This window comes from Sphaeramia orbicularis, chromosome 22, assembly GCF_902148855.1.
Source record: "Sphaeramia orbicularis chromosome 22, fSphaOr1.1, whole genome shotgun sequence".
NCBI classification, from domain to species: domain Eukaryota; kingdom Metazoa; phylum Chordata; class Actinopteri; order Kurtiformes; family Apogonidae; genus Sphaeramia; species Sphaeramia orbicularis.
The window spans coordinates 30,961,199-30,973,271 of NC_043978.1; the positions used below are offsets into that span (position 1 = coordinate 30,961,199).

The window sequence follows — 12,073 nt, forward strand, 5'->3', positions numbered from 1 at the left end:
CAGCATAGAGCTGATTAGGGAAATACAACATAATGACAGAAACTGGCTGTAATTGTAGGAATAAAGCTGAAACCTCTGATGATGTATGCGCAAAGAGGGGACCAAAAATAACAAGTGACCACAGGAACATGGCCCCTCCTCAGCAGCAGCACCGAACTGAGGCTCTGTACAATAGTAAAACCTGCCCTCTGGTGTCCAAACATCAGTACTGCACCTGGACCCCATCACACTGCTCTGTATTCACAAGGCAGAACAGAAACAACAAATGTCTTTTCCAGTGTTCTTTAAATAGCTTTATTAGCTGTTTAGAAAGTGAAACACTTACAAAAATACACAACTTAAAGCTATAAACTGCTCGTCCTTAAATAGTGACAGAAATCAAGGCCACTTTGTGCTTTTTTTTTGCCGCAATGACAAGCAGACCAAATAACATCCAGGAAATGAAATAAATATATTAATCCTTTAAATGTTAAACAAGCAAATCTGGGTGTGAGTGACTCTAAGGAATTAAATAAGTAAGCAAACATGTGAGTAAATGAGTGAATAATGAAGTAAGTGAGTAAATAAGAGAGTAGTTAAGTAAGTTAATAAGATTGTGAGTAACAAAGTGTGTTTAAAATACACAAGTAACAGCTCAAATATAAATATAAAGATATTAAAGAAAGATATTAAAGAGGTCTATGAAATGGGTGGTTTGGAGTTTGAGACGCAACGCCCAGACACCAATTAGATAGCTTTAAAAAGCATATGTAAATATCTACATCTCATCTAGGTTTGATTAAAAAGCACTAATAATAACCTTTTTAACCAACAAAGCATTTAAAGCTAACCAAAGCTTCCAAAAGTAAAAATAAACTCTAAACTAAATATATTTGTTTTGTCAGTCTGAACATTATTTAAATAGATAAGATACAGTAAAAACATAGTATATGTAAACTAACAGCATCAGAAATAATCCTCCTCCATGTCTATTTCTGCTTAAACAGCATCTAATACATGCATAACCCCCTGCACCTTCCATTCCTGACACTCTGGACAACCTTTCCCCACCATTTCACATGTTTACCTTATGATGGCAGGCGTGGAGGTGCCCAGACGGTCAGGAAAGGTAAAAGGCAGGTTTGCCGCCAGCCGGCTGAGCTGGATGTAAATTTGGAGATGAGTCTGCCACTGTACATCCTCAATACCAGCTTTGTGCAGCAGCACAGGTGCCGCTGCAGATCTGGTGTTGTTTTTTTCTAGATGTGTTTTGACTATTTTCAGATATTTATACAGGGGGTGCAATAAACACTCATTAATATAAATCTGTTATGAAAATGTGCAAAACCTATGAAGAAAAGTGTAAATGGATGTGTCATATGATTATGTCTCCATCACAGCTTGAATATTTTATATTTGTGTATATTTATTTATTTTTGCTCAAACATGCAGTGGAAAAAAAAGACTAAAATGAGTGATAATCATGTGTCTGGATATGCAAGACATGGAGGCACCCTGATGTGACATGCCCGCTTTGGGCAGATCTGTCTGCTAATTACAGCCCTGCTCTGAGGAGGGAGGTACTTGCGTGGTGGGGGCTTTTTTTTTAATGATGCGAGGGGTAGATATGGTATAAATACACAGGTCATTGTACTAGAAGGCAGCATATCCTCACTTGTGCTCCTACCCTAAGGATATACAGCAGCACCAGGAGCTCACTGGTGCTGAAGAGATTGTTTTCCCCACTTTGGATGCCGGTATGTGTGTTTTCTCGTTACTGGAGTGGAGGCCCTCAGCTGCTTCTACGGCAGCTTTGGGAAGGGAAAGGGTTTGGGATACAGGTTGTTGTAGAGCTTCATGGGTGATGCTTAGAAACTCCTCAAGGATACAGGATGCTCAAACTGGGTCAAAACTTAAAACTTGTTACTCTGACTTTACTTCTTTTCTGTTAAGATACACAGGATAGAGTTAGCTCAAGAAAGAAGTTTTAAAGTTCTTAAAAAAGCAAAAAAAAAAAAAAAAAAAAAAAAAATGGAACAAAAGTTGAAGTTTTCTGCTGCACCATGCCTGATTGTCCTTTTGTTTCTCCTGCAGGTTTGACCCTGCAAAATGGACATAAGAGTAGCAGCGATCCTGCTCCTCATGGGAACCCTGGCAGCAGCTCATGGGAAGGGCTACGTCGTGAAGAAGGTGGTGCCCTTCAATGTGAAGAGCCACGGTAAGAAAACTCATCCTTCAGCTGTGTTGTTTTAGAAGTAGAAAGTGTCAGAATTTACTCCAGTTGCTTCTAAAGTCAGATGTTCCATAATCCTACCTTAGCAGCTCAAAATGATCTCCTCTGTATTCCTTTTTTGCTGAGATTTCGTGACAGTCTAGCATTATCTTTGATCCCTTTGCATGTTTAATGTGGCCTATAGGACACCTGCCTCCGAAAACTTAACTCCACCTTCAGTCTAGAACTTGTTATGCTCTGATTGGCTTCAGCGAAGTACAGCCTTCTCCAATCACAGAGCCTCTTTACAGAAGGGATTTGAGCAACTTGCTGCACATTTTTACAGTTTTCCTTTTAAATGCATCTAAATGTGAAGCATTTTTGTGGAGTTTTAGTCATTGTGAGGTTTTGCGACTTTCAGATGAATAAATCAACATTTTTAATAGAATGGAAGGAAGGCTTTTTTATGGAAGAAAAAGTACAGCTTATTGACTGTTTTGTTTTTTTTTTTATCATCCAGCTCACAGTTTATTTTGTATATTGAGCAAATCTTAATAGCTGGTCTTGTTTTTCTTGGATTGTTTCTAAGTTGTTAGATTATATTCACAAAGCTCTCTGGTTATATCTAAAATTGTAAAACCTTTTTCATGCATATTGCTGGACTTCAGAGTCTTAATGTCAGGGATTTCTTCATATCTGCTTCTTTTCTTTTCGCCATTTTTTACTAGTCATAAAAGAGACATTATATCTAGGCCATTTTTCTTCTTTCCTTTCTCATTTTTGTAGTTTTAGTTCACTTTGAGCAAGCTTTATTCTCAAAAACAAATCCATATTTTTAGTAAAATCAAAAAATAAAGTGAAAAGATGATATTGTACATTTAAAATGATAGTAGATGTAGAATGATCAGAGGCTACAACACAATGCAAAATATTCAGTTTAAATCTATATACTGCTATTTTCATTTGAGAAAGTAGCTGGTGGTGAATTATTTTTAGATTGACGCTGACAATTACAGTCCAGTCACCCAGCAGTGCGGTTTGTTTGGGTGTGCCTGTTTAACACAGAAGTAGAAACATCTGTTTGGTTTTATCCGAACGAGGCTACAGTTAGTGAGGAGTGAGTTTTTAACATGTGACCACATTAAGGCAGCAAATAAAAAGGGACTGCCTTTAATTTTAACCTGCTGTTTCACAAACAAGTCACAGACCTTGCCATATTTTACCTGGACTGAATGTTAAACATCCTGTTAAATGTAAATAATGATTGTTTAAAACATACGTCACTGATTATCCTAAAGAGTGAACTAATTCATACTAATATAATGCTGTTTTTATATATTATTTTCAAGTACATGTACAGACAGTAGTTATCAAACAAAACATTTTATTTTGAAATTGTGAGTTTTGGAGTTCAGGAAGTAGTTTTTAAAATATGTCAGTGAATCAGTGCACTAAAATAAAACTTTAACAATGAAAGATTTGCTCATGACAAAAAAGTAGAAAATAAAAAAATAAAAAATTGAGAGAATTATTAGTAATGGATCAGAAGGTTGTGAAACAGATATGCTCCTCCTGAGCCTCACACATCCAACCATGATGTATCCATATTTATTATGTGAATTCTAAATACAAGATGTACCACCAGTAGAATTATGTCAACACACTGTAGAGGATGCAGCTTTACATTTTGACTAAAGGTTTATAAACTAGACAAGACTTTTGGGATCATTAACTCAACAACTATAAATAATAAATTATAACATAGTAAAGTTTGGATCACACTCAACTTTTCTTTTCTACATTGTTTCCATTTCAGGTGTTATTTTTTTAGGTTAAATGTTGTTATTATTGTTATTGTTATTGTTGTTGTTGTTTCTGTGTTTGCTCTGAGGGGTAAAGGTCATCCATCCTTTGACTTTTCACAGTCGTGGCAGGTGAACCTGGTGCTCCTGGTGAGCCTGGCCCTGAGGGACCTCCTGGCCCTCCTGGCCCCCCAGGTGAGAGTGCTGAAGGCCTGCCTGGCCCCGAAGGACCTCCTGGACCCCAAGGACCTCCTGGACGTTCCATTGTTGGCAAACCTGGAGCCCCAGGTGGACCTGGCAAACCTGGCGCCCATGGACAGCCTGGTGAGAAGGGAGACACTGGAGCCCCTGGAGCCCAGGGACCTAGAGGAGCCCCCGGAGCCACTGGAAGCCCAGGACCCGCTGGTCTGTCTGCTACTGGCAAACCCGGACCTTCAGGTCTCCCAGGAGCAATGGGACCTAGGGGAGAGCCTGGTCTGAAAGGACATCCAGGTGTACCAGGACTTCCAGGTCCTAAGGGTGATAGAGGGGTGGGAGTTCAAGGACCTCAGGGTGAGACAGGACCTCAGGGACCTGCTGGCCCAACTGGAGCTCCAGGTGAGTCCGGTGTTGGAAAGCCAGGAAAGCCAGGCATGCCCGGTGAGCCAGGAAAGTCAGGTAGCCCAGGTAGGGATGGTGCCACAGGTCCCATGGGACCACAGGGACCCAAGGGACACACTGGTGCCCCCGGTGTAGGTCTTCCAGGTAAACCAGGTGAAAATGGTGCCCCAGGTCTGCCTGGCCCAGTTGGTCCTAAGGGCCACCAGGGACCTGCTGGAGCCACCGGTGCCCCCGGTGTTCCCGGATATGGAAAGCCAGGAGCTAATGGAGAGAAGGGAGAGAGGGGAGCCACAGGTGCCCCAGGTGCCACAGGTGCCAAGGGTGACCAAGGATATACTGGTGCTACTGGTGCAACTGGTGCAACTGGACCCACTGGTCCTGCTGGACCTCAGGGTCCAAGAGGTTTCCCAGGTGAGGCTGGCGCTGTTGGCCCCAAAGGTGACACAGGTGCAACTGGATCTCAGGGACCTAAAGGAAATAAGGGAGATCAGGGAGTGCAGGGTTTCCCCGGTAAGCAGGGTTATCCAGGTGCAGCTGGTCCCCCTGGACCAAGAGGTGCCACTGGCGCTACAGGTGACAAAGGTCATGTAGGTGCCCCAGGTACTCCAGGTGCCCCAGGTATTCCAGGACCTGCTGGACCCAAAGGACATCCTGGCCGTGCAGGTGAGCCCGGTTCTGCTGGTTCTGATGGTGCCCCAGGTGAGAGAGGACCTGCTGGTCCTCAGGGTCCTGCTGGTGCCCCTGGTCTTAAGGGACACCCAGGTCTCCCTGGTGCTCCTGGCCCAGCTGGTTTGGCTGCTAAGGGTGTTCCTGGACCTCAGGGACCTCCTGGTCTGCCCGGTGAGCCTGGTGCTGATGGAGCTGAGGGCCCAGCTGGCCCTGCCGGTCCCCCTGGTCCCCCAGGAGAGGTTGTTTTTGAGAAGGGCATGGGAATGAGTGAGGTTATGGTCAAGGCCCCCATGTCTGCTTTCACTGCCTCTCTGGCAACCCCCTACCCACCTGCTGGCAGCCCCATTAAGTTCGACCAGATTGTGTACAATGCTGAGAATCATTATGACCCTGAGACCGGCATTTTCACCTGCCAGGTTCCTGGAGTTTATTACTTCTCCTACAGCATCCATGTTAATGGAGCTCATGCCCTGGTTGCTCTGTACAAGAACGGCCAGCCTGTTATGTTCACTTATGATGAGTATAACAAGGGCTTCCTGGACCAGATGTCCGGCAGCGCTGTCCTCTTGCTCGATGAGCAGGACACAGTCTACGTCCAGATCCCCGATGACGAGGCCAATGGCGTCTTTGCCGCTGAGAATGTCCACTGCTCTTTCTCTGGGTTCCTCATTGCCTCAACGTGATACGTTGATACAGTAGTTCCCAAAAAGTCAACCAACTAAAGTTGCAATCTGTTTCTCAAACTAAAGTAAACTCCCTGTTCACTTTTTCCTCAACCAAACAGACAGGCAGTTCACTCTCTTCTTTGAGGAATAGTAGCATCTCGACTTGAACATTAACAAGAAATAGGTGCTTAGACGAAGGAAAACTAATTTATGAAAACAGGTGATCAGGGATGGGGAAAGCAATCCACAAAGTTACCAGTGAGCTTTTGTAATGGAGACAGCATGTGAAATTGAGGTGTTAAACTGTGTTGTGTCCTAATTTTTTCTTTTTCCATTCTGTTTCTTTTATACTGACTTCAACTGGTGATTCTTATTTTAGTGTTTGTCTGTTTTTTTGTTTGTTTTTGTACAACATTGTTTTGTTGGGGGGTGACCAGTAATCTTATTAAAAGGAAACAAATGCTTTCTGTGCAACATGTTGAAACTGTTGTCCTTGTATGTGACTTGAATATTGTGAAACGGTAATGGTCAAATTGACTATTATAATAAAATAAGTCACCAGAAAAGTGTCATTCGAAACACAAACTGTTTACCAGGAACATCGTTATATCCCTGAACATGCATTATGTCATGTAAAGCATAATGACTGAAATAAAAGATCTCTTAACAAATGTTTTGTCTCAGAAGTGATTCTTTAAAATGAGTTTAAGGCATTTGCTAAATGTTAAATGCTAAAGTTACTTATAAACCCACTTTAATGACCTGTATACATCCATAACCAACAGATTCAGTTCAGAAACACAGAGAATAATTGGGGTAAGAGGGGCAGCTAAGACATGTGATGCAAGCTTGTCAGAAGGGAGGAGTCAGAATCTTTATCCAATGTACTGCAAATGCAGCTAGAATACAGCAAAAAAAAAAATTAAAAAAAAAAACTAATCCTGCTGAACTTAAAGATATAGTACTTAATATGAAAACCACCTGGAAAAGTTTGTTTTGTTGGTCAACTGTTGTGTTTGCAAAATGATACCAACTAAAACTGACATATTTTTAATCGGAGTTTGGTAGAGGTCAGAAACACACCTCTTAAAAGTTCAGCAAAATATTAACTCAGGTGTCAAAAAAATAAATAAATAAATGAGAAAATCCCTAATAAATAAAAAGTAATTGAAAATTACTTAAAAATTTACAGAGTAAATATACAGAATAAACAGATTAAGAAGTGTTAATAATAGACAAAAATAATTGTAAAAATAAATATTGAAACTTAAACATATGTATGATAAAAATATGTAAAATCTACATAAAGTACTGTCATGTACCATTATGTATATTGAAATTACAACATAAATATGAAAGTAATCCATTACAGTTACTGAGTAAAATACTAAGTTACAGTTACTAATCAAAATACTGTTGATTACATTCCAAAATAAGTAAACAAAACACCTTTCAGTGATGAAAATATGACAATATTTTCCCTACATTACACTACAGAATAAATATTGTTTACCAGTGGTGAAAATCCTGTCGTCACTAAGTTTTTATCTTTGTTACTCAGTTTAAAGACTCTTTTAGGAAAGTAATTAATTGTGGCAAGTTACATTACATCGATGGAATAGAAGTAAATAGAATAGTTAAAATACCTGTTGCATTTTCAGGGAATGTAATCTGTAAGCTCCAAAACACTGAAGTATTACAAATGTTTGTCTGTAATTCGGTAAAATATTAGTTATAGATAAAGCCCATTACATGTCATTACTCTCCGTTATTGGTCCATGTGTGGAACGTGAGATGGATGTGCCGGGCTTAAAGAATGAGTCGTCTAACCACATGATGGCTACTGGATCTCTGCTCTCCAGCCAAAGTTTACAAAAGCTACTCCACCGTGCAAGTCTGAATATGGGTGTGCTGAAAATAGTTAGCGTGTGGGATGAGGGACAGGATGGTCCTCATGCAGGGCCGGACATGTTTGATCTTCCCTGGCAGTTCGGGAGCTGGTGGTTAGGTGAGGGGCCCGCGGGGAGGAGGACGGAGAGGAAGCTGGTGGAAGGAAACCACTGGGGATTGCCATGTGAAGAGACTGCCATTCAAAGACAAGCATGTGGTGGACGGATGAGGTGGGACAGACACGAAGACAGACGGAAGATCGCCACAAGCCACACTCCAAAATTATCTGTTACGCTTAAAGGAATATTTCACCATGATATATTTTTTGTTTTTCAAAAGGCTTACCTAGTGCGTCATCATCTGCAATCAGTTTGTGTATCATCCGTCTGGAGATGAAGGAAAATATGGAGCTCATTTTACGCCAAAACACAACGAAAATGTGTTTTAGAAATGCCGTCTGATTCACAGGATTAGCAAACTAATACATTTTATCTGTCAAAAAATACCTATGAAATAAATCCACAACATATTTCAATAACATATACAGCCTTTTATACATGGACAAAAGATAAGCTATATATTTAATTTCAGAAATTCAACCAGTTGGTTTTTCTAAAAGGTTAAGACTTTTTATATTTACCCAAGAATAATAATAAATGATTTGTTTTCTTTTGTTTGTTGTGAAGCTGTTTTTGTTTTTGTGTTTTATTTCATTAATTTATTCACTTTTTGTTGTCGCTCCCATCATTGTTATTATCATTGTTTTGCACTGCGCACTTGCTGCTGAACTGTGGTTTTTGTATTGTTGTGTTGCGTCTATGTACATCCTGTTTGTTGAGCGTGTTGTAGGGAATTGTGGTACTTTTTTTTATGTTGCTAATGACCCCAGGAAGAGTATAGCTGCTGATGGGGATCAAGACTAATAAACTAATAAAACTAATATCCTACAAGAAAAGAAAAACAAAACATCACATGTATTTAAAGTAATCTTTTCACGAGTAATATTTTTCATACTTTCTTAACAGTAAGTGGTGCAATGTGTTAATTTAACTGCACTTGTATTGTATGAAATTCTGCCCACAGACTATGAACTGGACTCTATTGAGAGATCTGTCTATTTCAGTGTGTCCTTTGGGACCTAACATTTGGAAAAACATGAACACGTTTAACAGTGAGAAATTTTTTTTTATTTTTTTTTATTGTACTATCAACCACACAAATGCATGCATATATGTTTGTCTATTTGTATTATAATTTTACAAGTAACCAAAGTTGCAGTTTGTTGTAGGCATGATAAAGTAACATGGCTCAATGAACTGCATCTCTTGTTTCTTGTGATATGCATCATCAGTATTTAAATGGCATCAAAAGAGCCATTACCTCCGCATATCTCACCTGGTTCTCTGAGAATGGTGTGGAAAAAGTACTAAAAAAGGCAAAAATTAGCTCAAGTCTGGTCATGTTGAAACTGCAGCAACATCTTCAGGAGCTCAGGATCATGGAGAAAGACAGTTACACTACTGTCACATGTCACTTCACAACTTGAACGGTTTTACAACAAACTGTGACTTTCTTAACTCATAAAATCTTTTAAGCTGATGAACACATGATGGCATAAGTCAAACAGAATTAAAAATGTCTCCTACCATTGACTGTAATACAGTTTATTTCATATATAAAGTCCCATGGGGAACATCTGGAAGGGGCAGGACTCCTTACACTTTGATGAAAGGATAGACTGAAGAGGAAACTGACCGAACTAATGGGAACACAGAGCACCCTGTCATAATTAAATACAACCTAGTAATTTCATAGACTTAATGAATGAAACAAATAAACAAATTAATTCGTATGACCTGGCAGACCATATAATCAAATACCAGACTAATATCACCATTGGCTAACTCACTTAAATTACACTAATCAGCCAAGTGCTTTAATTATGTACTGACAAATAGCATAACAGATCCTCTGATGGTCCTATTAGAACTTATTAAAATGTATTAAAAAGTCTCACTCAATCAGCCAAGCTAGCTGTTCATTAAAACCCACATGACACCAATGGCATTCAGGTGTCACCAACAAATTATGTATTAGTTTATTCGAGAAGGGTGAGGTATATGAAAGTTCATCCTCCTGCAGTTGAGATAAATATGGAAATAAACGATAGTGACCAAAACAGTTCCAGGAGATAAACATGTTCATTTCTTTTATAAAATTATTTGTTTTGACATTAGGTCTATAGGGATTCACCCAGTCTCAAGCTTCATTCCTCAGTCGTACTTAAGTTACTGAAGTCTCTAATAAATAAATCATTCCCTTTATAAATTTAGTGTCAGACATTATAAGAAATCAGACAATATTACATCCACATTTGTTTGGACTGTTTGAGCTTGATGTTAATCTCATACATGTATCTATTTTATTTCATTTATTTATATCGAACACAAAAAGAAACAAAACAAAGCAAAACAAGACAAAAACAAAATAACATTTTAATGAACAGAATTTATCTACAAGTACATGTCTGAATTTGCATGGTCAATAAAGAGTAGGAAGAAGTATAAACATGTATCAGAGCAGGAAAAGCACAATTTGGCAGCTACAAAATAAACTCTGCTGATTAATGTATTCATCAGATTAGGAATGATAAACTCAACACACTACAACATAATACGGTCACCTCATTAGATATTTATGTGGTCTGAAAATAGATGTATTATTTGGCAGAGCCGATTTAAGGAAAAACTCAGCATAACAAAAAACACTTGTAAATTAACTCGTAGCACCACCTGCTGTTGTGGAGGCTGAATCACTCAGGGTATTTGTGGTGAAATTGCCACAAATATTTAAGTCATGTGAAATCTTTTGTCTTTCTTGGGTATGTTTTTGTACTTATAACATATATATTATAGTTGTATTAGCAAATCCATGCAGTGTCTGTCAGGGAATCATAAGCTATTGAGTGAAACATATTTAGTTTGCAAGATTTTGGCCGGAAATTATCTCCATACATAAATCCTTAAAAGACACTGATTGCAATGGAAAGCATGTTGCGGCCAGGTCAACATTATACTTCATGTCTGTGAGCAGCATGTGGGGCTCTTTGGGGCCTGAAATGGGTCGCAAATCCCTCAGCAGTCTGACCAAGATGGACATAGAGACCAGGAAGGATTCCGAAATAGAAATATTATGTGTAAAACACACCCTTCTTGCGGTGGCCCAAGCTGCAGTACACAGGGTAAATCTGGGTGCAAAGGAAATAGACGGTTTGGAATGAGCATGGGTACAGCTGTGGGTGACTAAAAACACCCTGCACAAGTCTGCTGCAATCTCTTCCACTCCTAAAAAGACTGGTGTTTTTATGGGATTCTAGGTTTCGTCGAAAGAACATGAAAATGGCGAGTGAAGCCATCTCGGTTACGTCTGCACTGCAGTTGTTTTGCGAGACACCATAAAAATGTTTGTTTCGAACACTATCATTTATGGAGTGAAACCAGAAGCTCTGTGATTGAATGAAACACAAAGTACCTCAACTCTCATCACATAATTTGTGCTGTGGTTGTTCCCTAAGTAACTCACTTGACTTCTCCTAAAAATACTGCAAGGCTGAACATGTTTCTCACATTGTGTCTCCCTGCAAATTAGGTTGGTTAGAAAAAGAAATATGTCTGCTATAATCGCATTTTTGAGTGTGCCGACAGGGACCTCAAATGGATACTTCTGCAGAAGAATCCCTAGAATTTGTTTTGTTACAGTTGAGACATAATGCGATAATTGTTTGGAATTCCTGTGTAAATGTACTCTTTTAAATGTAATCCTGGAAATAAACTAACAACATTTCCTATAAGTCTGAAAGCTTAGTCCATTTTTAGACCTCATACAAATTTGTGAAGTAATGCCGGGATACACTCAGACTTATGTAAACAATTCAGTGCCAGCTCTTTCCACATGAGGGTGCTGTCAGTACAGAATCCCTGATATGTGTCAGCCACAAAACACCAGCTTGAAATCTCACACCCACTCAGGAGGAGTATTAACAAGGAAAAAATATGAGGAGAGCTGCACTGGATAAAAAAAAACCTGAAGAGCCCCATCCTCTGTCTTTCACTCTGTATGGATTTTCATTCTGTATGTCATCTTTACATGAAAACACCTTCACGTCTACTCCCTCCCTGTATTTTTCTGCAGATATCTCTAATCTCCTCAGCTGTACATTCCTGATGTGTGGTGCTGGCCTCAGATCTGCCCAGTGT

General features: G+C 39.5%; 1 protein-coding gene across 1 annotated transcript; it reads left to right on the top strand.

Annotated features, from left to right (window-relative positions):
• Window positions 1-1,622: 1,622 nt before the first annotated feature.
• On the top strand, window positions 1,623-6,599 carry col10a1a (collagen, type X, alpha 1a). Its single transcript, XM_030127672.1, has 3 exons — window positions 1,623-1,736; window positions 2,074-2,197; window positions 4,117-6,599. The coding sequence occupies exons 2-3, from the start codon at window positions 2,089-2,091 to the stop codon at window positions 5,943-5,945; spliced, it is 1,938 nt and encodes a 645-aa protein (XP_029983532.1). The 5' UTR covers window positions 1,623-1,736; window positions 2,074-2,088; the 3' UTR covers window positions 5,946-6,599.
• Window positions 6,600-12,073: the final 5,474 nt, after the last annotated feature.

Excerpts from the sequence above, each read along its gene's own strand:
- col10a1a (XM_030127672.1), top strand. The coding sequence starts at position 2,089 with ATGGACATAAGAGTAGCAGCGATCCTGCTCCTCATGGGAACCCTGGCA. Across the intron at positions 2,198-4,116 it reads CTTCAATGTGAAGAGCCACG|TCGTGGCAGGTGAACCTGGT; the intron begins GTAAGAAAACTC and ends GACTTTTCACAG.